Raw genomic sequence first — 26,678 nt, forward strand, 5'->3', positions numbered from 1 at the left:
TATATTTATATAAAAGAAATATTTAAGTAAATTGCTTTACATTGAAAGTCCAAAGAAATGAGAGAAACGGAACTTCCAGGTTGAGGAAACACAAAAATATTTGTTCTTTATTATGATTTCTCTGCTCTTGAAGTATAGCACAGATATAATAACAGTAAACATGCGAAACAGGTTTCCCAGGTTTTCTAAGTCTTTTGCCATTATTAGTTTAAAACCACGTAGCCCTATCCAGGAAAAATCAGCGTTCATGGCTATTGCTTCCTGGACACTTTATTAAGCCTGTTTACTTTGCACAAACAAATTCAAGTATTTTGACTAGTTATAGCACATTGGTACAAAAGGGGAGAAAAACAGATAAAGCAAATAGGTGATTAGACAAACATAACTTAAATAACAGCAGTCAAATCCATTAAAAGACCAGTTGGATAATTTCTACTCAGATTCCTAGGTAGACACAGGAATTTCTTTTCTTCAAAATATGCCAGAAAAAAGTAGCTAGGAGAGTTTCCTGCACTGTAATCTTGTGAATTATGCTAACGACACTGGAGATTTAGTGCGAGAACATGCAGATGGGCACGTTCTGTCCTGTTGATAACTAAAGTTTTGTAAAATTATTTCGTTGTCTCTCCTTGCTGCCAGTTTCAAACACTTTGGAAATAGACGTGTCCATGGGTAGCATTAATGTTATGCTTAATATTCATCAAATTATTACTATAGAGAGACAGGCTAAGTAGGTTACTCCTCACTGGGAAAATGTTCCTGCAATGTTTTACTGGTACATGTTCCCCAACTAGTCAGGATCTGAGCTATAATACCATCTGAAACACTAAAGATTATGAATGTAATGGGACCTAAAGAAACCTTTGGCTCTCTAGGGTAAGAAATAATCTAAAACCTGCTCCCAACTGGTATGTATATTTATAATCATAAATACATTTATTTTACTTCCCGTATAAGTGAAAATCACGTTTCAGGCTTTTACCTCTGGGAGTTTGCATAGCTTGGAAGTTAATAAATATTTTATTCTGGTATAGGCCCTAACAAGTAATGTTAGAAATTTGTGTTGAATAGCCAAGAAATTTCTCCAACCAAAGTTGTTTATCAAAATCTTAAATGACTTCTAGCTACAGCATCCGGAAGAAAAACAGATAGTGACAATTCAGTCGGTTATCATGGACACTTGTATGGCATGTTTAAATGTTAATTTCTTCTTAACTTAATCACTAAGGATTTTGATTTCCATTAGCCAATTACATTTAATGACTGACCTCTAACATTTGGAAAATGAAGTTTTAAACAAAGATTATTTAAAATCATGGTCAAAAATGTATCTGAGATTAAAGTATTTGAACACTAATGACTTGTGTTTTGATAAAATCATTTAAAAAGCAAAAGATAATCACAGATTTCTAAATATATCAAGACAACATTGATATTGTTACCATTTCAATTTACTTTATTTGAAGCTGAGGGCAGAAATCAATATTATTTTCACTTGCAATACATTTATTGTTTTGTGTAATCCATAGTGAGTGATTATGGCATATATAAAGAGATTTGTGGAATCCTTCTAATCTAATTTTACACACAAGTAATATTCTTTCAGATGGGTAACAATTTTAATCTGGCACTTTAGACTACCAAAAATGAACATTGAAATAGCACTGTAATTATAACTTAAAAAGAATTTTCCAAAGTTTCTCTCAATTTTTAATATCTGCTAAAGATAACTGGCTCCTTCAAGCCCAAGTTCCCTGAAATTCTCTTAATAAAAAGTGTAACCTTTATTAACTGTTTTCATCTGAAACTGAAATCCACCTTAATACTCTATTTGCCCAAGATGGGATTAAAAACATGCAGGGCTTTCTTATACACTGAGTTCACAAACATTTTGTTTTCTTTTGTTTTTATTTTCTTAAACCCCTATGTATTGGAGAGGTTGTTGGATGAAATATATAGTTCTGAAGAAACAGAGCACTTCAGCTGTATAACAAATTGCAGTACTTGAATCACAGAATCAAACTGATACCCAGGAGGTGGTGCCAGTCAGGTCTCAATGGTGAAATTCATAAGAAAATAAACAGCAACAATAACAACGACAACAACAAAAGGTAATGAACCATGGGCAGGAATATTTCATCATATGTATATGTGTACAAGCTATTCCAAGCTAGAAGTTTCCCAAGAAATTAAGGTCAATGGAATAGTTTTGGTCGTAGGGTCACTGCAATCCAAATGCTCCTGGTAGCGCTGTTCAAGACTCTGTAATCTGTTATGCTTTACTGTCATCTTCTTTTGATTGGATGATGTCGTTAGAAACCTTAATTTCTATAGTTTCTGGATTTAAGACTTCTTTTCCATTTTCTTCTTTTAAAGGCAATTTCCTGGAAGGAAACAGAAAAATAACAAATTTCATTTTGTAAGGCAATTTAAGTAGTATTCCTTCATATTTGTTACTGTTTTACAGAAGGAAATATCTACAATTACTAGAATGAAAAAAAATCAGATGTGGTCAAGTGATACCGCATTGATAGAAAAGTAAGTAAATAATTAGACAATATTGTGTATTGTAAAAATGTGACATACTGCAGAATGATGAAAGAAACAATATACCTGCAGATTCAGATGTACCAAAACTTTCACATTAGGGTGGCTTAGATTTGATAATCACCTATTGATACAAAAAATACAATTGTTTGCAATCTCAAAAAGCCAATTTTTTTAGATGTCCGCTAGATGAGTTACTAGCACCTAAGTTTTTTTTTAATAAAAGCAATTAATAGTTGCTGCCATATTGTTATATCTAAACTTCAAAACCTGGGTGAATTAGCTCTATTCCCTGGAACTTAATGAAAATAAATATATCTCATCATTTTCTCACTTTCTACATTTACTGTATCTGTTTTCTTTCATTGGTCTCTTGTCACTATTATTTTTTATTATTTTTGTATCACTTATGAGCATATTTTTAAGAGTTTTTTCAATTATAATCTATGAAACATAACAACCAGTATTTCTTAATATTAATATAGCTTCACAAATCTTACTGTGATGACAATGATTTTAGATTTATAGTTTTTTCTACCAGTCTTGAACTGGTTTACTATTATGCCTTATGTACATGGCTTTCAGGATAAATGCCCTCCCTTGACAAAATATAATCCTACATCAAAAAAAAAAATTCAAATTCGGTTCTATATTGTAACCTCACCATTTTGTGGGATGGTGAACATTATTACTATGCTATTTTCTCTGGGGTTTACTTATAATTTCTTTTATATTTTTGAATGAGAAGAGGAAGATCAATGCTATTATGTGTAAACTAACCAATCAAAAGTAAGTCACAGGTAAAAACTACTATGACACATTGCTGAGAATGAGAGAGCTTCTACTTTGCACCTACTAGGGCAGGCTGTTTTATGTGTATTGTAAATAGTGCTTTTACAGTTCTTCCCTTCTCCCATACCCAAGTAGTGCACACATTGACAATAAAAGATAAAACAATGGGTCATTTCTAGCAGCAAAACATAGAGAAATTTAGAGTGTGGATGGGAGGTTAGCATAATGCTTAGTATACTCATACTTAAAGAACTATGTAAGAGTTTGTAATTAACCAATGTTTTCAACTAGTTCTTGGATGATGAATTTTTGCATATCTAATTTTCACTACTTATGTTTATGTATGTGTTTTTTAAAGATATATTAATTCTATTATTTTTATATTGAGTATTTCTTTTCTATAATTGGGGATCAGAGTAGTTATTAAAACATTTTTTGTTTTGCTTTTGTTTTAATTTTGCAAAAATATACTCTGTCATGTGTAAGAGAAGTCTTAGCTGGATTTCTTTTTGCAGTTTTAAGATTTTATTTATTTATCTATTTATTTATTTATTTCAGAGATTTTATTTAAATTCAAGTTAGTTAACATATAGTGTAGTATTGGTTTCAGGAGTAGAATATAGTGATTTATCTCAGTATTCTATAGCACTGTAAGTTCTTACAGCTCTCAGATTCTACACACACCAATCTCTCATTGAATGTATTCATTAATAGATAGAACTTTGTTTTGCTGTGTAGTATTCTGCTTCATTGGAAATACATCTGAATTCTGAAGGAGAAACTGTAGAACCCACCACATAAAAGCTGCCTCTACAAAAGTCAACTTCAATTTAGAAGGCAATAATCTCTAAATGTGGTCACTGACATGACCTGAGGATTTATGCTGAAATTTTAGTTACAGAGTAGTACTTTGTATTTCTCTAAATAGTAATTATTTCAGCCTCTTGAGAATAGAGAGGAGGGATTTCTGAAACAAGTATTTTCTTCACCTGTGACAACACTCATCTTCGGATTTAGGATGAGAAGCCTAAATCAAATTTCTCTGCAAGGGAATGTTTGCTGGTAAAGAAAAAGGGAGCTATAAGAAGTAAAATTCAGGGGCACCTGGGTGACTCAGTTGGTTAAGGGTCTGACTTAGGCTAAGGTCATGATCTCACCTCAAGCTCTGTCTCTCTTTGTCTCAAAAATAAATAAACATTTAAGAAAATAAATAAAATAAAATTCAAAAGTCATTTTGGTGAGCAGTATTTAAAGGACAATATGATAGTCCTGGTTTTTTAGTATTCGATGGATTCCACAGAATACTATTATCACGTCTTAATAACACTTTTGGCTCTAATCATTTTAACTTTCATGTGACTGAACATAATCTTTGCACATGTTCATCAACTTTTAAAATTTAGTTGGAATACCTGCTGTAGTTATAATGGAATTCTGATGGGTATAGAAAAAGTAAATAATATAATCTTGAATGGAGAGCAAGCACCATTTCCTATATAGATATTAAAATAATAGGCAATTTAACAGTAATTCTTCCACTCCTAATAATATTCTTCCTTCATAATATAGACGTGTGTATATATCACACTATTAATTTTTATTTTAAATTGTCATAGTCATATTCAGAATAATGACTAATTTCCTGACACATTTTTATTTCAGTAAAAATCACATTTGAAAGTATGACTTTCTTAACAAGTAAGTTAAGTGTAAAAAACTCCAACTCCAACACCTTCCATCTTTTTGACATTTTTCCATAAAATTATAAATATATGTTTGAACAGTAGATTTTCTCTGGCATTGATACAAATTTTTCATGTGGAATGTCTCAAAAAAAAGGGATTTTCAATATTCACATGTATTTTCTTTGAAAAAGAAATAATTTTCCACAAACGAATTATTGTAAATATATGCTACCATTTTATAAATATTTATCCAAAAATAATTAAGCATTTGAAGCTACATACTCAGGTTCTGTCAGTGGTGTGGTTTCATTTGGCTCATTTACTGGGCTCCCATCCTCATGATTAGTAATTCTTTCATCCTCTGTTCTCATCTCCACTATTGGTTCTTTTGATCCATCTTTCCTGGAAAAATAACCAAGCAAACAAACAACATTACTCATATAATATAAAAATATATGCATTATGAAACATAGATAAGAATATCTAATTAATCCCTTCCTCAAATCCAACATGGTCATATTAATAATACCACTAAGGGGCCCCTGGGTTGTTCATTTGGTTGAGCATAGGACTTTGGCTCAGATCATGATCTCATAGTTTATGTGATCAAGCCCCGCATGGGACTTTGCACTGATGGTGACGAGCCTGCTTGGGATTCTGTCTTCCTGTCTCTCTTTGCCTCTCCCCTACTCTATCTCTCTTTCTCTCCCTCCCATGTGCACCCTCTCTCTGAAAAATAAACATTAAACAAATAGAAAGAAAGAAATAGGGGGTGCCTGTATGGTTCAGTGGGTTGGGTCTCCAACTTTAGCTCAGGTCATGATCTCAGGGTGCATGGGTTCAAGCCTCGTGATGGACTCTGTGCTGCCAGTTCAGAGTCTGGAACCTGCTACAGATTTTATGTCTCCCTCTCTCTCTCTGCCATTCTCCCACCTGTGCTCTCTGTCTCTCTCAAAAATATTAAAAAAAGAATATCACTAAGAATTTTTTTCATTTAAATTCATCTCACTCATGTAATTTTCACTCAGAAGGAAATAGAAAAAAGAAATTTCGTTTTGTCTAGATTCCTTTTCTCATCAAAACTGTGTTAATTTTTTTATAAAAGTCCAAATTTTAAATTCAATTGTACAGTTTATTTTTGGAAATAAAAAAATACTTTGTTAAATAAAATTATGACATGAAGTAGCTTTTTCCTCCTAACTAGCAATATGTTTTAATTTTTATTTGAAATATAGCATCAGCGACATTGCTTTTATATTAAAATTTGGAATGTAAGATTTATGTTTTATTGTTTTAAATGCCTCTATGAATTTATATGAATGATTTTAACTACAATATGATATTGACTTAACATATTACATTTTCAAGAAAATAGTTCAAATAAAAACAATATTATAACATATATGCATGATGTTTTCACTTGTAACTTCAAATCCAGGCCATCTTCATTGGATTTTTCAAATAAGAGAGTGCGTGTAATTGTTCATAATTGTGAAAAGTAGAAAGTTTACTGCAAAATCTCATATCTCAAAAAAGGAACAAAAAAATAAGGAAGGCATTTAGAGATGATAATGAGTACAGTGAGATATAAAGATTAGAAACAACACATTCATAATGCAGGTTATAATTATGGCATACGTTAAAAAAAAAAACAAAACCTCAGGAGAGAGATAGGGGTCTTTCATCCAGGCACGTGGTCTTACTGTACAATGCTACAGCTATACTCTAACATATTTACCCAAATAAATTGAAAATCTTGACTCACACAAAAATATGCACATGAATGGTTATAGAAGTTTTATAAATTGAAAACAACAAAGATGTTTCTCAATGGGTGAATAGATAAATGAATTGTGATCCATCCATACATTTGAATATTATTAACCAGTAAAGAGAAATGAGGTATCAAGCCCCAAAGACATGGAAAAACTTTAAATGCATTTTGCTAAAGAAAATAAACCAATCTGAAAAGGCTTTATATTGTGTAATCCCAATTTTATAACATTCTGGAAAAATGCAGTTAAAGAGAAAATCAGATCAATGTATGTCAGGCATTCAAGTCCAGGGAGGGATGTAATGTAGAACTCTGGTAATGGCAGATATATGACATTAAAATTAGTCCTTAAAAATCAAGTAAACTGGGAGCACACACAAAACAAAGCAAACAATTAAACGCCGACAGTGGCACAAATATTTAACAGACCTAACAAATGCTGACACTTGAACAGGAAAATATTAAGAATGAGTAAAACACTTTTGATCAAGTGGCTGATTGAGTATAACTCCTATCTTACTTAGTATGTAGGTCCCTCACATACATGTACATCAAAATTTTAAGAAAGATGTCAGTAAAAATAGAAGAAAATCTAGAACTCTATCACCTGTTGTTAATAGTGAAGAATTCTTTATATCTCTAAAACAGAAATGCCTGGTAGGACTGGTGATTCAGACATGTTTAGCAACATTTCCTGAAGAGGGGTTCCAAGTAAGCAAGACCTACATAATAGTAAAGATGATTAAAGAGCCCACCACCATTAAATTTTAGTTATATGGTATTTTGTTTGCTGTTGTTGTTATTCTTCAATTCATTCTTCTAAAAAAATTCTTCATGAGGGCATCTGGGTGGCTCAGTCTGTTAAGCATCCAACTCTTGGTTTCGACTCGGGTCATGATCTCACAGTTTTTGGGTTTTTGGGTTTACGTCCCGCATCAGGCTCTGTGCTGACATGTGGAGTCTGCTCTGGATTCTCCCTCTCTCTCCCTCTCTCTCACCCCTCCACCACGGAAGCATACCCTCTGTGTTTCTCTCAACATAAATAACTAAACTTTAATGAAAATTAAAAAATAAAAATTCTTCAAGATGCCAATGCTTTTGATGTCAGAGGATGATACTGTTTGGGAAAATGTAGTTATTGATGATTCTGAGCAAAAAGTGATTCAAAAGGCTGGATTTTATTTTTAATTATATTAACAATTGGTTCAGATAAAATAAAACAGAATGCAAAAAAAAAAAAAGACTGTGAATTTGAATTTAGTTATATCTTCCCTATTGAAAATAATATGTAAACAAAAAACTTGAAACTAGAAATGATAAAATTACTAACAGGAAATTAAATAGTAACAAGAGAACATGGTAAGTTGTCTTAAAAATCCTTATTTTTGTTTTTTTTTAAATTTTTTTTGGGGGGGTAAAGCATCAGTGGGGGAGGGACAGAGAGAGAGGGAAACAGTGGTTCTAAAGCAGACTCTAGACTTTGAGGTGACAGCAAAGAGACCAATGTGTGGCTCAAATCCACAAATCACGAGATCATCACCTGAGGGAAGTCAGACGCTTAACAGACTTAACCACCAAGGCACCCCCTTATTTTTATTTAATGATCTTTAAAAATTTTAACTAGCTAGGCTCTTCATATAGTATAGAATTCTACAAAAGGATATATAGAGAAAAGTACACCTCTCCACCATTCCTTATTTACAGGATCTTTAGTTCCCTATCAAGTAGACAATTACTGTTATATCCCTTCTATATGTACACTAGCATATATGCATAACAATGCAGGTAGTTATTTTCACACAAATGACACACAAGAACTGAATATAATTTTGCCTTTTTTTTTTTTTTAATATATATAGAGAGCAAATGGGGAAGAGGGACAGAGTGAGAGAGAATCTAAAGCAGGCTCCACACTCAGCACAGAGTCCAATGTGGAGATTGATCCCATGACCCTGGGATCATAATCTGAGCCAAAATCAAGAGTTGGAGGTTCAACTGACTGAGCCACCCAGACACCCCTAATTTTGCCTTTTCAATTAACACTAGACATTATCTGAGCTCATAAAAGAATAGTTAGAGCTGCCTCTTTTTTTTTTTTTCATGGTGCATATTATCCCAATGTATATGTTCATCACCATATATTAGGCCAGTATCCAACCAACTGACATTTAGGTTGATTCCAGTATTTTCTATTACAATATATACTGTAAGGAGTATGAAGTGCATATTTTACTTACCCTTAGGTGAAAATAACTGAGGCACACATATAGCTTACATGAGTCTAATTCCTATCTTATGTAAGTTATATTTAATTTTACTTGGTATCAGAATTATTACTGATATTTGTTGTCGAATTATAAAAAGTGGCAAGGCAATATTTTGTTTGAATTAGCATGTGTGTCACAATTTATAGACAATTTCACAACATATACACTGATATAAAATAAATGCACTCCGTCCATGTGTCAAGAACTGATTATTAAGCAGAAAATAACAAGTACATACAGCAGAGTAGTTAAGAGATGTTCCCTGAAACCAACTGGTAGCTCTCATTAACTCACTGCATATGCATTTCCGTGTCCTATTGTCTGTACAGTGAAACAGAGAACCAAACTAACCTCTTCAGAGTGTAAGGCCTGACATATATGCAGTGCTTAATTGGTAACTATCTTCAGTATCCTGGGAGGGCAAATAGGATTCATGTTGGGAAATACATTACTAATACTGTCAACCTCAACGAATTAAAGGAAAACAAATGAAAACATCTTGCAGCATATCAAGAAAGAGCTATTTCATAAAAATTAATCAATTCTTGAATAGAAATTGAAAGATTCACATAACTAATGGCATCATAAACAAAACCCAAATTTTGGGATACACTGGGAAAAATATTTGTAACAAATACAACATCAAATAATTATGGTCACACTATATAATTAAAAAGTAAGAGATGGGTGCCTGGGTGGCTCAGTTGGTTAACCATCAGACTCTTGATTTCGGCTCCGGTCATGATCTCGTAGTTTCTGTATTCAGGCGCATTGTTGGGCTCTGCATTGATCATGCGGAGCCTATTTGGGATTCTTGCTCTCTCCCTCTCTCTCTGCCCCTCCTTCTCTCTCTCTCTTTCTTAAAATAAATAAATATGCTTAAATTTTTTAAAGTAAGAGAATAGTTAAATAACTGCACGAAAAAATAAGTAAACGACTCCATAAAAATGTGTAAAGAGTATGAACAAAAAATTCCCTAAGAAATAACGTGACCAAAATAAAATTAAATAAGCTCAGACCTAACCTGGATTAGAAAAAATACATATTGTAAATAATACCTTTCACTTATTATATTGACAAAAATAAACATTTATAATATTTACATATTTGACAAGAAATAGAGAAATATATCTTATCTTATTTTACCGGGAGTATGAATTGGTATAAACTATTGTGGGCAATTTGTCGATATTTTTCAGTTTTCATCTATATCTCTTATCTAGGAGCTTAGTGTACATTTACAACAAGATTTATGTAAAAATTAACCTCAAAACAGCATAATATACTTCAATATAATAAAATGTTGAAAGTTTCATCTAAATTGTAGGAAAAGCGGATAAATGCATTTTGGCATTTGAAACTATGGAATATTACTTATATATAAAAAGAATGAGTCAGAAAATTTACATGCTGAAAAGGTACATTATTGAAGCTGTAATGCTATCTCAGGAAATATTACAATAATAGATATACATATATATGTATGAATATATAGATATCAGTGTGTGTGTGTGTGTGTGTGTGTGCGCACGTGTATGTGTGGTGTATAAGTCAGATGTAATTCTTACCTTTACTTCTTATAAAGTATTTATTCCCTCCAGCTTCTTTCAAGATTTTTTTTATCTTTGAATTTCTGTAGTTTGAAAATTTTATGACAAGGTATAGTTTTCTTTTGTGTTGTTTGTTTTGTTTTGTTTTGGGCATTTGCCCTCCTTGATGTTCTCTGAGCTTCCTGGACCTGTGGTTTCATGTCAGATATTAATTTGGAGAAGTTCTCCATCATTAATGTTTCAGATATTTCTGTTCCTTTGTTTATTTCTTCTGGTATTCCTATTACACATATGATTCACCTTTTGTAGTTGTCCTATAGTCTTGAGATATTTTTTTATTTTTTTGTTTTGTTCATGATGGTTTTTTTTTGTTGTTGTTATTTTCTATTAATATCTTCTCAAAGTTCAGAGATTCTTTCTTGAGCCGTGTCTAGTTGACTAATATATTCTTTATTTCTATTAGGAAGTTTTTGATCTCTAATATATTTTTTGGATTATATTTCAGAATTTCATCATTCTACTTACATGACCCATCTCTTCTTTCATGCTGTCCTATAGAGCTCTCACCATATTACTCATATATTTCAGAACAAGTCTTGGTCTGAAAATTCCAAAATCCCTGTTTTCTCTGCATCTGGCCTTGATGCTACCTCTGTCTCTTTAAAAATGATTTTTGCCTTTAGTAGGCCTGATAGTTTTTTCTTGGTACTGGGACATGATGTACTAGTTCGAAGAACTGCTAAATATAGGTGTCTACTAATATGGTGGTAAAGTGGGATGTGGAGAGGGGGTATTCAATCGTCCTATCACTATGTGTCTGTCATTTAGTAAGTCTGCCCCAAGGTTGTGACCTTCACAATGGCTTCTTGGATTTTCCCCCATTAAGTGGGTCAAGATGGTAGAAGTGATTGGAGTTAGGTATTTCCCTTCTCTCGTGTGGCAGCAAAGGGAGATGGATTTGGGTTTTTCTCTTTCTGCCCATTGAAAAGCCAATTCCACACATAAAGTCTTTCTCCCTCTCTCTCTCTCTCTCTCTCTGTCTCTGTCTCTGTCTCTCACACACACACACGCACAAACACACACACACTTTGACTAGTTTCTTCCTTTTATATATATATATACACATATATAAATTTATATATAAATTTATGTTATATATCTATTAGTTCCTTTATACATTTTTATTAGAGATATAAAAATATATAATATATAAATATTATATAATGAAATATGATATATAAATATTATATTTATGTATAATAAAACATATATATATATATATTTAGTACCTTTACATTTTGCTCATGTATTTCTGACCGGAAAATTATTATTTTTTTACATAGCATATATAACAGAAATTATTTATTCACTTGTTTGTTTGTTTCTTCACTGAAATTTATTTCCCAGCTGAATAAAATCTAGATGATGGAAGGGACTAGTTTGCTTTTCCTCACAGTTGTATCTCTGGGCCTTTGAATAGTGCCTGATTATGTACGTGTTGAATAAATATTTATTAGCATAAATTAATGCTTGGGTAAACAAGAGTAGAAGTAGAGTTTGATAAACTAGAAATCATTCATCATTTTATTAGATAAATAATGAAAATGAAAGATAAATGTAAGTTTAATTTAAATTTATAAAAGCCAAACAATGGACAATTCAAGGACTTTACATGAAAGTAATTCTGTATGCCTTTGACTTTTTCTTTTCTGCCACTTGTTACTCTTTAAAAAAGAATACTCTGTGTAATTAACATATTTAGTCATAAATCTGCATAGTCTTATAATTGTGATAACATGAAAGTACCAGTCTAAGAATGTTTTGGATTATGTTTAGTTGTCAATAAAGAGCCAATCCATCCAATCAGTTATATTCTATTTCTCATTGTGATTTATATATATTTGTAATATTTAACATAATATTTCCCAATTTGAACAACGAATTTTTGAATAGGCACTGAAAACTCTTTTCCCAAGGCAGGGGAAATGATAATATAAAAAGTTATGATTGATAAAAAGCTTGGAAATAACCTCGTGTTTTCATCTTCCCAAGTCTTTAAGGTTAATTAAACTCAGCAGGAGTTAAAAATAGAAGTGTTGATGGAAAAAATACCAATTAATAGAGTGAAATAAAAGTAAATACTAGAACTGAATGTCCCTTATTGTTTTGCACATGGTCACCAATATTTCTCCAGTTAATTAAGACAAAAATATGATTTCTCTCTTTCTTTCACCCCCAAAGCCAAATCAATCGATAGTAGTTGTTCTACCTCAGCAACCTCTAATCTCTGTACACTTTAAGATCCCTGTAGTACTACTACCTTAGTCCAAAGACTATCATTTTGTATGTCCAGTATTTCAAGATCTTCCCATTCAGTCTTTCTGGTTCTAAATCTTTCCTTTACACCTACCAACCTTCCAGTAATTCATTCTTCACAAGTCACTAAAATAATCTTTAAACCTCTCAGGAGCTTTCTATTAAAAAAAAAAAATGTCCCTTACTTTGACTGAAGATTTAATATTTTGGTACTTAGATAACTCTCCAAACTGTCATTTGTACCGGACTCTCTTGGCCTAACACCACTCGTGTTTATTTGTCCTTTAACACAGTAAGCTTATTTTTGTCTTAATGACTTTCCTATTAATTGTTCCACCTTTTAGAATGTTCCCTTCCCTTCCAAGACCTTTCATGACCCTATCTGTAGTAATAATTTATCACTCCTTTTTTCTTTTTTCTTTTTTCTAGTCTGTATTATTACTACTTTTTTTTTTTTAGTTACTGCTTATTAAACAATTTCCTAAATCAGAACAAGAGTTTCATGTGACTAAAATTCTTACTTGCTTTGGTCACCTCTTTATTGCTAGGTTGTATAGCAGTGCTTGTTACCTACTATTTATCCAGTAAATATTTGCTCAATCGATCTCCTGGAATGAAGATAGATAAAATTCAGCTTTGAGTTATGTGTGTGTGTATACATGTGTGATATGTATAATTATGTCATATAGTACATTGTTTTCTCAGTATATGAAAAAGAAACTAAAATTAAGTTTGGTACGTATTTATTTAGTTAATAAGACAATGTAAAGGCACAGCCACTTATTAAAAAGTAGACTATGTTCTAATAAGGAAAGCAAGAGATACTGGGTAGTAAACTGATCCCGCTATGTTTAACCTGACACACGTTAATGTCCCATTCAAGTCTGAAGTAGAGCCTGATTTCTGTTTATTCTCTTTTGTGTTCTGTGTCCAGGTCAAATGTCCAGGTGACATTTGGATTGTGAAATGAATCTAATGTTTTTGAAATGAAAATGTAGGCTATCTAATTTAGTATCCCATTAAGTGAAAATATCCCTTATAGAGTATCCATAACAAATGGTCATCGACAAATTGTTTATTAGGATGGATTTAGGCGTGACAATAAAAACAAACAAACAACAACAAAACAATACAGCCATGCAGAATGGATTCTCCTGTATTTCCAAGCCTAGAAATTAATGCATGAGACCATACTTGCCTAAATGCATGTATAGAAAAACAATTGGAAATAACTCAGCTTTAATGGTTTTTAATGCTTATTTATTATTGTGAGAAAGAGAGAGATAAAAGTGTGAGCAGGGTAGAAACAAAGAGAGAGAGAGACATAGAATCTGAAGCAGGCTCCATGCTCTGAGCTGTCAGCACAGAGCCTGATGCGGAGCTTGAACTCACAAGCCATAAGATCATGACCTGAGAGGAAGTTGGACACTTAACTGACTGAGCCACCCAAGTGCCACAGAAATAACTCAACTTTAAAAAGAAATGAATTACTGAAAAACATAACACCATGAATGAATGCTAAAATATGATGCTAAATGAAAGAAGCCAGACACATAAGAATAAATATTCCAGTAATCCATTTATATCAACTTCTATAACAGTTAAAAATTAATTACAATGAAAAAGAATCAAAATAGTAATTGCCTGGGGCAGGGGGTGGGTAGTATGTGTTGTTTAGGTAAAAGCATGAGAGAAAATTTTTTTAGGTTTATTTATTTTGAGAGAGAGAGAGGGAGTAAGTGAGTGAGTGTGGGTGAGTAGGGGAGGGGCAGAAAGAAAGAGAGAGTCCCAAGCAGGCTCCATGCTGTCAGTGCAGAGCCCCACATGGGGCTTGATCTCACAAGCCATGAGGTCGTGACCTGGGCCAAAATCAAGAGTCGGATGCTTAACTGACTGAACCATCCAGGCACCCCTAGAAATTTTGAGGATGATGCTAAATTTCTGAGTTTTGATAAATCTTGAGTATACAGATATAAACCTTTATCAAAACTCATTAAGGGAACATTTTGTGCATTTTACTTTATGCAAGTTTTACCTAAAGATAAGTATGCATAATAGGAAAGTTGCATTTTGTAGGGGTTAAATGTACTCATGTATTTTGAAAGGCAAAAAATAAAATAATGGATAAAAGATGGATAAATACATAATAAGGGAAATAAGATATTTGTTGTAGAACCCAAGTGGTTGCTAAATGGGTGTTTGCTATAAAATTCTTTCAACTCTTTTGTACGTTTAAAAATATTCATAATGAATTATTAGAAAAACTTATACAGGAAAACTGAAAGTTTAAAAAGTAAAGGAAATCTTAATTCTTAAGAATGCTTATTTTTGATTGCAGTGTTTAATATACACTCATATATATAGGTATACAAACACACCTATATCTACACATGAACATTGTGTGTTTATATGTGAGTGTGCATGCTCTCCAACTTTTGTTTTAATTTTTAATTATCTTTTAATTTATTTTGGAGAGAGAGAGAAAGTGCCTGAGTGGGGAAGGGACACAGAGAGAGAGAGACAGCCTGCCAAAGCAGGCTCTGGGCTGACAGCACAGAGTGCAATACGGGACTAGAACTCATGGACCCCTGAGGTCATGACCTGGGCCAAAGCTGGATGCTTAATCACCTGAGCCACCCAGGCGGCCCACTCCAACTTATTTTTTCATTGAGCCTTTTGTACTTTTGAAATTAGATACAAAGCTATTAAAAGACACAGGAGAAAAAACCCAGAAAAGTATTAAAATTTCTTAGCTGCTCTTTTACATGACAAAGGAGGCTTGTATTCAGAATTAGAGTCATGCATTCAGTCATGTATTCAAAGGGTCTACAGTATTCAACTCTGTGTATTTTTGTGGAATTCGTAATCTGTCTAATTGATGCCTCAGAGAGCTCCAAATTCTAACATTTAATCATCTTTTGATCAAAATTTGAAAGTAAATTCAGAATTTTCAGTAATGTACTGCATGGCACATATAACATTTCTATACAGTCCGGAAACCTCTATGTAATCACTTCATACACTTGTAAGAATTGGCATAATTTATTATTTTACTCAGTTTAACCAAGTTTTGCTGTTGGTGTTCTTCTTTTATTCAATATAAACTGAAAAATGGTGGGAGAAATCACAAATACATTTGTACCCTTATCTATCTTTCTATCTATATTTTTATTTTTCTATCTATATTTTTTAATGTTTATTTATTTTTGAGAGATAGACAGACAGAGTTCGAGCAAGGGAGGAGCAGAGAGAGAAGTAGGCACAGAATCTGAAGCAGGGTCCAGACTCTGAACTGCCAGCACAGAGCCTGACAGAGGGCTCGAACTCACAAACTGTGAGTGATCTGAGCTGAAGTCGGCCCCTTAACCAACTGAGCCCCTTTTTCCCTTTTTCCCAAGGCACCTCTTTTTCCATCTATATTTAAATCATGACAGTAACTATGTTTTGTGTCGATCCCATTAAATTTTTTTATAGTCTGTTTTCAAAAATATTTGGCTCTATAAGGTGTCATATTGAAGGTCATATAGATCTAAGATCTGAAAGCAGGCAGTACTGTGTCCAACAGTCTTACGATCAAGCTCTTTACCTGGAAAATAGAATCCCTGAATGAAAGTCCCCAAGCTTGATTATGACATTTGTGTAATGTAATGCAGTGCAAATGTCTGATACTCACAGGTATGCTGCTTTTCCTTCTTCGAGTTCTTTACTCTTCCCACTGGAGCCACTTTTCTTCCCGCACATTCTCCTTGTGATGCACATCAATAGCCCGCATTGTCGGATGAAGAAGCAGCTGACGTCTGTTACCACCAGGATTAGCAAGAGTGCCGCAACCCCCAGGCCAATGACGGCTCCAAGCCCAAGACCATTAAAAAGTGTATCTTCAAAAATAAAAGAAAATATTTTTACTAAGCTCCAAATTAGAAAAGATTAGACAGTTATGTTGAAAATTAATTTTAACTAAGGAGACAGGAAAAAGTAATAGGCACTGTCAGGTTTCAATTTCATAATTGATGGGAACCATTCTCCAGCGTTCAAACAATATTTTAAGCAACTGACATGTTAATGATTTGAAATATTTTTTCAAACTTTATTTAGGAAATAAAAAGCCTCTTAAGTAACTCTTCTTTCCAAAGTACTTTTTGATTTCCTCGGGGGAAGATAATGAGATAATGACGATTATCACATCCTAACTCTCCTGTGTCAGAAAGTCACAACCATTTATGGGTCATCATATTGTTAAGAAGAAAATATAGCTAAAACTCCTGTAAGAGAGGGTTAAATAAATGTCCTACATGGAATTATTTTAGTCTTAAGTCTTAAACTTGCAAATTCTGTGTGCTCCAAGCACTTTGTTTTGACAGAGAATACATTATAAAATATCTGTATGTGAAATACATTATAAAATATCTGTATGTGAATAGTTTGAAAATCATCATTTTAGAATAAATGGCTTACTTGTATTTTTTTCACTTAATATTTTAATAAATAATGGTAGACTAGAGGCAAAATTTTACAGAGCTATTGTACGTATGATCTCTTAGGAATACAATATGGGAGGGTAGGGAAAGACGGGGGCCATTTTTCCTTGGCATGTGGTTGATGGAATTTCTGAGTGTCGTGCAGAAAGCATCCATGTGAAGTGACTGGGAATAGGGTGGGACATGCTGACTGACAAAGTAGAACCAGCATGAGCACTGGCAGTGAAAACGAACCAAGTGTTTTATGCCTGTAGTTGAATATGAGGGCTTACTGCACAGTTATAACAGTATTAGCACAAAAACAAGCACAATGGAAAGAGATTAAACTGGTCATACTGTGTGTTCTATAGAGGGAAAATAAGATTATCATAAGACAATTTTAGAGAAACTTTCAAAGTGATTCAACACAATTCTGTTAACATTTGCTCCCGTAACATTATAAAACTACAATGATCTATTTTAATGATAAAATACATTTATTCCTCAGTAGCATAATGGCATGTAACGTATGTGAATGGTGTGGAATGCAAGTGACATACAGGGAAAGACTTGGTTTGTGAAAATCACTTTTGAAAAAAATACAAATGTAAAACAAAGTTTTCCTCAATTATACTTTTAAAAATTAAGTCATAACATTTTATTAATGACTTAAAGAATTTGTGATAAAGGAATCACTATCATTATTCCTGCTTTGTATCAATAAGTTGGTACTGAATTACGTACAGCACAACTGTCTGAATTCTAGTTTATTTTTCTGCAGAATGACTGAGCTTCACATGTACATTTATTTAATCTTTATTTTCCTTCAGGAAATACACACTACATTAAAAAAATCATTCTATTTATGACATGAGTCCTGCCACTTTATCCAGGAGACTCTGCTGTTTACCTGTGCCAGAAAATGGAGATAATTCTAAGCATCTCCATGAAGGTGCAGATGAGAATTCCTTAAGTATTGAATCAACAAACTTGAATTTTCATGCCCAAAGTATAATTTTTATTACAATTATTTTATTTCTGATAAAGAGAAAGAGGTAACAAACACATAATTGTGTTGGAGGAAAAATAATTTTTCATGCTATTTTCAAAATTTCCTTTACCCACCAACTTTTAACATGCTATGTAGGTAGTGATAGTTTAGAAAAATGGATCTAGTTCACTAAGTTCCAGAGAAATTATTAATTTCCACAGAACTATTCTCTGTTTTAATTTTTTAAATTTATTTTTTAATTTTTTAATGTTTATTTATTTTTGAGATAGAGAGACAGAGCTTCAGTGAACAGGAGATGAGCAGAGAGGGAGGGAGACACAGAATCCAAAGCAGCCTCCAGGCTCTGAGCTGTGAGCACAGAACCTGATGCGGGGCTCGAGTTCACAAACTGAGAGATCATGACCTGAGTTGAAGTTGGACACCTAACCGACTGAGCCTCCCAAGTGCCCTAGAACTATTCTCTTATTACATGAAACCACTTTGAGGAAAGGCTAAAGGGAACAAAGTATTTTTCAACCATGGGAATTTCTTCCATTTTTTTCTGCCAAGTTCCAATATACAAATGGAGAGTGAGATTCTAAATATTATCTATCAATTTTCAAAGATGTATCTATATGCAAGATTTTTAAAAACTAGTTTCTCATGCTATAAAAGTAATATATTAATTAAACTATGCTTTCTTTTTACAATTAAAAATCTTTTTATGCATTTTCTTCCATTATGCATTTCAAATGTAAATGATTCTTACCTGAAATGTACAATTAGAGTATAATAAGACAATTCATCCATGAAATTTCTTTGATTACAGATTAAGCCAGTTCTTTTTTCAAAATGCTTAGGAATTCATTTTGATGCACTGCATGTGATTCATCAACCAAAGCTCTGAAAAGATGAATTGAAAAATACATATCTGATTGGGCATGAGCCCCTGCAGACATATTGTCTCAATGGCCCTTGCTGCACTTTAAACTAGTCACTCCTCTTCCACTTTACTTAGGTTCCTCTCATGTGCAGAAAGTTTCTAGGCAATAAAGCCCACAGATCGATGATGATCTATCTACTAGGTCTTCATTTACCTTTTTTAAGTATGAAAATACTGGCTTTTTACTCAAATGCACTGACTGAACCTGGGGTCCATCACATACTGCTGTACATCCCTGGATAAGGCAGCTAACTTCTCTGAGGCCGAGATGCCACTTTATTAAAATGGGGACAGTTATGGAAACAACAACAATCACAAACTAGATCATGGGGTTTTTGGAAAGACTGCTGTGAATATTTTAATGTACTTAATACTTCTACCACTTACTGCCCAGCACTAGGTAAAAATTTAACAAGTATTAGCAACATGACTACTACTACTACTACTACTACTACCTACTACTACTACTACTACTACTACTACTACTACTACTACTACTATTTTGCTATGTAAAATTTTAAAGAAATGAGGTTTTGGTGGAAAAATAGATCATCTAAAGTTAAATTAGTCTGAGGGCACCTGGGTGGCTCAGTCAGTTAAGCATCTTACTCATGACTTTGCCTCATTTTCCATTGGTTCGTGAATTTGAGCCCCATGTAGGGCGCTGAGCTGATGGTGCAGAGCCTGCTTGAGAATTTTTGTCTCTTTCTCTCTGTCTCTCTCTCTCTGCCCCTCCCCTGCTAGTGCGTTCTTTCTCTCTTCCTCTCTCAACATCAATAAATAAATAAACATTAAAAATTTTAAAAATTAAATTAGTCTGTAAACATATTTTTTTTATCAGCTGCCTAAGGTGGGATACTATCTCTTATTAAACACTGATTATTCTCTTGAGAATACAGTCACATTTATTTTCCGTATTTAAATTTAGATAGTTAGCTTTTAAATGATAAATATTTTATTGGTGACCTTTTAGGCATTAAACCAGTATACTGATCTGCTTCATTTCCATCTTTAGAAAAGCTCTTAGAAACATTATATTTGTAAAGCACCTTATGGTAAAGGAATATTGATGCTAAAATAGCTATTACTTCTTTTCTAGGAAAACAAAACTATACCTTTTAAACTTATGATTAAAATTTTTGAAGGTTACTTGAAGCTAATTTATGGAAAACCAAAAAAAAATTGTTTGCCATTGCAGAGTATAGGATGGACATCAAGTGGGTTTATGTAATATATATTTAATTTTCTTTTGAAAGCTATGTTTTTTAAAAAATTGACTTATGAAAATATTTAAATACTAATACTTTCTCATATCCTATGAGGTTAGGATACAATAACTATGAAAGCTAAATTTTCTAATGTTTTTATTTTTTCTGCCATCTATTTGCTCTGGTGTGGAAGTTTATTTGTCTTTGACTTTTTCACAAACAAAATCATGACCATATGTGAAATTGCATCTCAAAGATTTTGANTTTCATGGAAACATACAGAAAATTATTACTTTTTAAATTAATTATAGTTTTAATTATTTAACCAATGGAAACAGAGAATAATGATCATTTAAAGGGTTTTATTTTAAATTTTTTTAGGTTTATTTATTTTGAGAAAGACAGAGAGAGTACCAGTGAGGGAAGAACAGCGAAAGAGGGAGAATCTCAAGCAGGCTTCACCCTGTCAGCACAGAGTCTGTCTGGGGCTCAACTCATAACTTCAAGATCACAACCAATGTGAAATAAAGAGTTGGAAGCTTAACCAACTCTGTCACCCAAGTGCCCTAAAGGATTTTAAATTCAACTTTTTATTTTTATTGTTTTTTAGCTTTCCAGAGTACTGATACATGCACTTTTGATATATGGCATTTTTATGCTCATTTTTATAACTCCATTACATAGGAAAACAATGTTTCCAACTCTACTTTACAGATAAAAAACTGAGGTCCAGAGAGTACAGTGGCCTGAGTCCTTGATAATCTTTGATATTAGATCAGTACGAAAACTATTTAGCTTCAGGTTTTGTATCGTCTATACCTGTGTTAGATTAATGTTGTATATTTATCATTGAATAATCAGAAGACAGAAGAAAATAGAGTGAATAAATTAAAATGTGTACTTTTCTTACTGAAAAATGTCCAATTTTCCCTTCACTGCTAGAGGAGGAACAACTATTTAAATGAGGTCCAACAATGTAAATCATTTATTTATATATTCCTGCTATTAGTTCTCCTTTTAGTGATCATTTTGCATTTCTCTTTGAAAAAAGAGGATTTTATATTAGAATTTAATAAGAATAAATGATATAAAATTATAAAGTTTAAACATCTATTTTTAGTATATATTTTATTATTGAAAGTGAATATTAGAATTGGTCTAACTGAATTTCTATAACTTTCTTCCCCAAAACCATTCCTTCCCTTGATATCTAGAAATTGGACACCTGAATCAGTACAAGTCAATACAATTAACTCATAGCTAAAAGGCTGGCTTAATTTCTATGAAATTTATTACCTTTGATAATACTAGCTTTTCAATAAACAGTATACCATATTCATACAACTCGCCTTGGATTTTGACTCCTTATATGGTTTCCTATTTTATTTAAATATTTTTCTAGTGTACATATAATCTCCAGATAGATTGAAAGTGACTTTTGGAATTGGAAAGATAATACAGACATAAAGAAAAACATTTTTTAATTAAAATTATAAAAATGGAAATTTCATTTTTGCTTCCAGAAGGGCGGCGGCTATTTTCATAAGAGTTATTCCTAAATATCAGTAGGTAAACAATTTAAGAATGAAAGACAATAAGACATTCAACATCCCTTTTTGGTGTTTCTCACAACCTTGCTAGGTGCTATATCCTCATAGTTGCAGGAGATCTACTTGTCTCCTGCTTATATGTTCTTATATCCTGTTCAGGAACTTCATTGTCAAACATCTAGTGATTTATGGAAAATCCAGGTGTAACTCTACACACATATATGTTTACATGTATATGTTCTATGTGCTATCTGATAAGAGTGGAGCAGGCAGCTTTCTGTAGTTGAGCTGCATCTGAGCCACAATGGTCAGTTACTGTAAAATCAGACATCTGAATTTTCTAAATACTTTGTGATTGCATAATGTAAAAAAAATTAAAAAGGACTATCAAACCATTTATGCTTTACAAACCATCAAGTGCCTGCTAACTTAGTGTAGAACTAGATGGGTTTCCTGATATATACAAAAATAGAACTAATAAATATTAACATAAGTCTTTAGGCTTATTATGGAGTCTTTTCAGTCCTTTTTTACTATGAAGCACAAGTTCTTAAAATTTAATTTCATTAGTCAAATTCCACAAAACATAATCAAAGAACAAAAGAATAAGATTTTTATATTAACAAGGGCATACATTTAATAGCAAAGGCTTTAACTAGAGTTATGGCAATCTTGCATTAGAGAAGGCACACTCTAGGGTAATTTTCCTTAGGATTCCTCAGATTAATAAGGAATAAAAAAAGTATAACAGAAATAACAAAAGTATAGAAATGAGACAAGCATATAGATTGGTTCANGCATCTTTTAAAAAAAAGGCATTGCACTAATTTCAAAACCAACTACCATCCCTAGGATTTCACAGTTTCTTGTTATCTTATGTTAGACATGCTGTTTTCAAAAATCACCTGTCACATACTGACTTGGAGACTATCTTGTACTAGTAAATTAAATTTGTGTTTTGTAGTGTTTTTCCTTAGGATTCCCCAGATTAATAAGGAATAAAAAAAGTATAACAGAAATAACAAAAGTATAGAAATGAGACAAGCATATAGATTGGTTCAACAAAATAATTTTTTTAAAAAAGATATAAAAATATTAATAAGCTTCACAATTTTAAAACAATGAGGATACTGAAAATAAAGTCTAATCACAATATTCCCCTCGTACACACAAACCAGCATCTTTTATATTTCTTGACATAAACCACTTGTTAAGAAAGGTAATATAATAGTTTCCAACCTTAGGGAGTTGTGTAAAGAAATCTGTTATTATGTATTTATAAGGCTTTTTATTCTCTACTGGGAATACTAGTCCTGCTAAACAGAACCTAAATTAGTTGAGATTTGTCTTTGGACTTGATAGTCTTCCCTCAGTTAAACTAAATAGGGAATCAGAATACAGGTGTAAATGTGATATTTATATACTTTTGGTATTTAGAAAAAAAAAAGTTTCACAGTATATTTTTTTAATATTTGAAACAATATGACTTTCAGATCACCTTGATAGGTGTAATCACAAATAGAAAAAAGTAAACTCTGATTTACTCATATTATAAGGCGAAAGATTTATACGATCTGAAGAGAAACCAGAGTATGATTTACTCATATTATAAAATTCACTTTTAAATTGGGAAATGTCAAAACCACTGATATTATCTGAATACAATGTCACACTATTTCCATTTCTCCAGAAATGACATTTCTCTACTGTGTCATGACCATGGGCCTCCTGCATTTATGGTGCCTGACGGTCATTCCGAGTTGATGGATCCAGTCCATTTTGATTCCTATTTAATTTAGCTTTTGAAACAAAGGCTTAAATTTCTGAGGTTTCCAGTGTCTGGTTAATTCCCCTTTAACTGCATTAATTAGAAAAAAGGAGGACATCATGACAAATTGCATCAGCAAGGAGGATTAAAAATACCATTTTCCATTAATTTAAACACATTTAAAAATCAAACAGCAAACTTAAGAGCAACAATAATTCGATTTTATATCCTTTGTCCATTCTAAGCCACTTTTTAAATTACTTCTCCATACATCCAGAAAAAAAATGGAATGTAACCTCCTAAGATTTATGTTTTTCATTTAAATTATAAACATCATATTTTATAACATATTTATACTTTAAAAGATGCAATGCAGTACAATATATTGTTCACACATTTTGTTACTCACACACTACAATAGATATATCTAAATCATAGGGGCGCCTGGGTGGCTTAGTCGGTTAAGCGTCCGACTTTCGCTTAGGTCATGGTCTGCGGTTCGTGGGTTCGAGCCCCGTGTAGGGCTCTGTGCTGACTGCCAGCTCAGAGCCTGGAGCCTGTTTCAGAATCTGTCACTCCCTCTCTCTCTGACCCTCCCCTGCTCACGCTGTCAATCTCTCTCTCTCCTAGAAATAAATAAAATTAAAAAAAATAAATCATAATTACAATTTTATTGTTTCATTGTTGACAAAATGTGCATAATAATTCTCACATTCTGAGCTGAAATAGTCTTTGAAAATAGTATTATGAAAGCAATTCAGAAATTCCAAAGAACTGTCCAAATATGTTATTATTTCATTTGTTATACTTCTTACTTTATGCTCAATTTGTTCATAGTAACTTATTTTTGTTATTTGTTTATAGTATATTTAATAAAAATTAGAGCGTCTCCACTTTTACCCAAAATCTTCCTAGATTTTAGATTCTTAAACATTTGAATATTGCTAACATTTATGAATGATGATGCATAAAAATAAATTTTATAAGTGTATTTTTATTGTTGTTTATGATAAACTATTTTCATTAAGGCCTAAGGTTTAAGATCATTTTTATTCCTCTGGTTTTAGATGTGCATTTTACTGTAGTGGGAACTCAACATGATTAGTTTAATATCATTCCTTTATTTATTCATACATCATATAGCAAATTATCTTTTTGGTAATTACCGTACTTTTTTTGTATGTCAAATTAAAGTCTTTCTTTGGATGCCTGGGTGACTCGGTTAAATGTCTGACTCTTGATTTTGGTTCAGGTCATGATTCCAGGGTAATGGGATTGAGCCCAACCTCCCACTCAATGCTGAGCATGGAGCCTGCTAGGGGTTCTCTCTCTCTCTCTCTCTCTCTCTCTTTCTCTCTCTCACTCTCTCTCTCTCCCTCTCTCTCTTCCTCTGATCCTCTCTCCTGCTCACTCTCTCTAAAGTATATATATATATATAAAATATATATATAACATATAAAAATATATATATTTCTTTACCTTTGTTAAGAGTGAAGTTAAAAAAATGAAAGCAAGAGAACTATTAAAACTGTTCGTATTGTCTCTGATAGATGAAATTAACTTTTGCGTGGCTTGGGCACAAGAATATATGTTGTTTTGTTTTGTTTTGTTTTGGCATTCACTTCTGTAATTTCTTTGCCCTCCTTAATTTACCATTAGATCTTTTTATTGTTTTGTTATCATTGTTACTTTTATTGTTCTGGTTATTCTGCACATTTTAGACACATTTGTCTTCACTCTAATAAAAAAAAATAAGATTCAAACTTTCAAAAGATTATTGCTAGGTGAATCAAAACCTCCTCCCTAAAATAAAGACTGTACTTCTTTTGTGCTCTAATCTTTTACTCTGTCATTTCTTGTTCCCTCTTGGACAGCTTATAGTATTCATAAGATAAAGAAAGCATTTGCATCATTCAGCTTCCTGACAAAATGCACTTAGTAGCAACTTTTCAAGTTCACTCAAGTTCATATTATTCAGATATTTAACTGCTTAGTGAACTAGCTGAATGAAAACTGTGTGGGCACAACATGTAATTTCCGGTATGCAGTTTTTGATGAACAATGTAAAGGAGGAAAAAGTATGTGATGCCAGTAATATCTGTGATGGCTATGAAAGAGTATTGTTATCAGTGACAGGAAAACTGCAGAGTCTTTTATAAGAGATTGCATTTTGGGAAAATAATCTTGGGATTTTAAATTTTAAAATCTTTAAAAATATATTAAAAATAAAAAGTTATAATGGTAAGAGAAGTATATAACTGTTTGAAATTGCACTATTTGAAAGTGCATTGCAACCAGTTTAACAGATTTTTAATTTTAATGACCACACAAAAATAATTTTCTTTGTACTAAAGGAACATGTGTTGAGTTTATTGGAGCTCTGTAAATTATTTAAAAACAAATTATAAAAGTTCTTTTCAGAGATTAATACTTATGTGGAAGTTCCTTTTATATGATTTTCTAGATTTCTTGTTCTTTGATAATACTGTTTGTGCATCCACACGTTAATTTAAAAGGTTGAAATTTACAGATTTTGAATATTATAATTAAAATTCATCAATAATTGTCAGTATTATACAAATATATTAACAAAGCCTCTAGTTTTTATTTGTTTTAAATCTGGAAGCTATTTCAGTACATTTTAATAAAGTGGTCACGTCTTTCACACGTAGTCAGTTAAAGAGTATTGATGTAGATTGTTTATTGTTTACTACTACATTTCTTTTGCAGGGGATGGTGAAGATTGTATTTTACATTACTACTGTGTCTCCATTTTTTAGTCATTTTGATTCTTATGTCAAAATGTTGTTACATTTATAACAAGTTTTTA

At 32.3% G+C, this 26,678-nt stretch overlaps 1 protein-coding gene across 2 annotated transcripts in view; it reads right to left on the reverse strand.

Annotated features, from left to right (window-relative positions):
* Positions 1–1,433: 1,433 nt before the first annotated feature.
* Positions 1,434–26,678, reverse strand: part of NCAM2 (neural cell adhesion molecule 2) — a 506,271-nt gene continuing 481,026 nt past the window's right edge. For both annotated transcript variants that reach the window (XM_077756475.1, XM_077756477.1), the window contains 3 exons: positions 16,605–16,809; positions 5,307–5,426; positions 1,434–2,384 (listed from right to left, as the gene is read on the reverse strand). In XM_077756475.1, the coding sequence (XP_077612601.1) occupies positions 2,273–2,384; positions 5,307–5,426; positions 16,605–16,809 (437 nt within the window). In that variant the 3' untranslated portion in view covers positions 1,434–2,272. The remainder of the gene's footprint in view (positions 2,385–5,306; positions 5,427–16,604; positions 16,810–26,678) is intronic.

This window comes from Crocuta crocuta, unplaced genomic scaffold, assembly GCF_008692635.1.
Source record: "Crocuta crocuta isolate KB4526 unplaced genomic scaffold, BGI_CrCroc_1.0 scaffold378, whole genome shotgun sequence".
In the NCBI taxonomy this organism is placed as follows: Eukaryota; Metazoa; Chordata; class Mammalia; order Carnivora; family Hyaenidae; genus Crocuta; species Crocuta crocuta.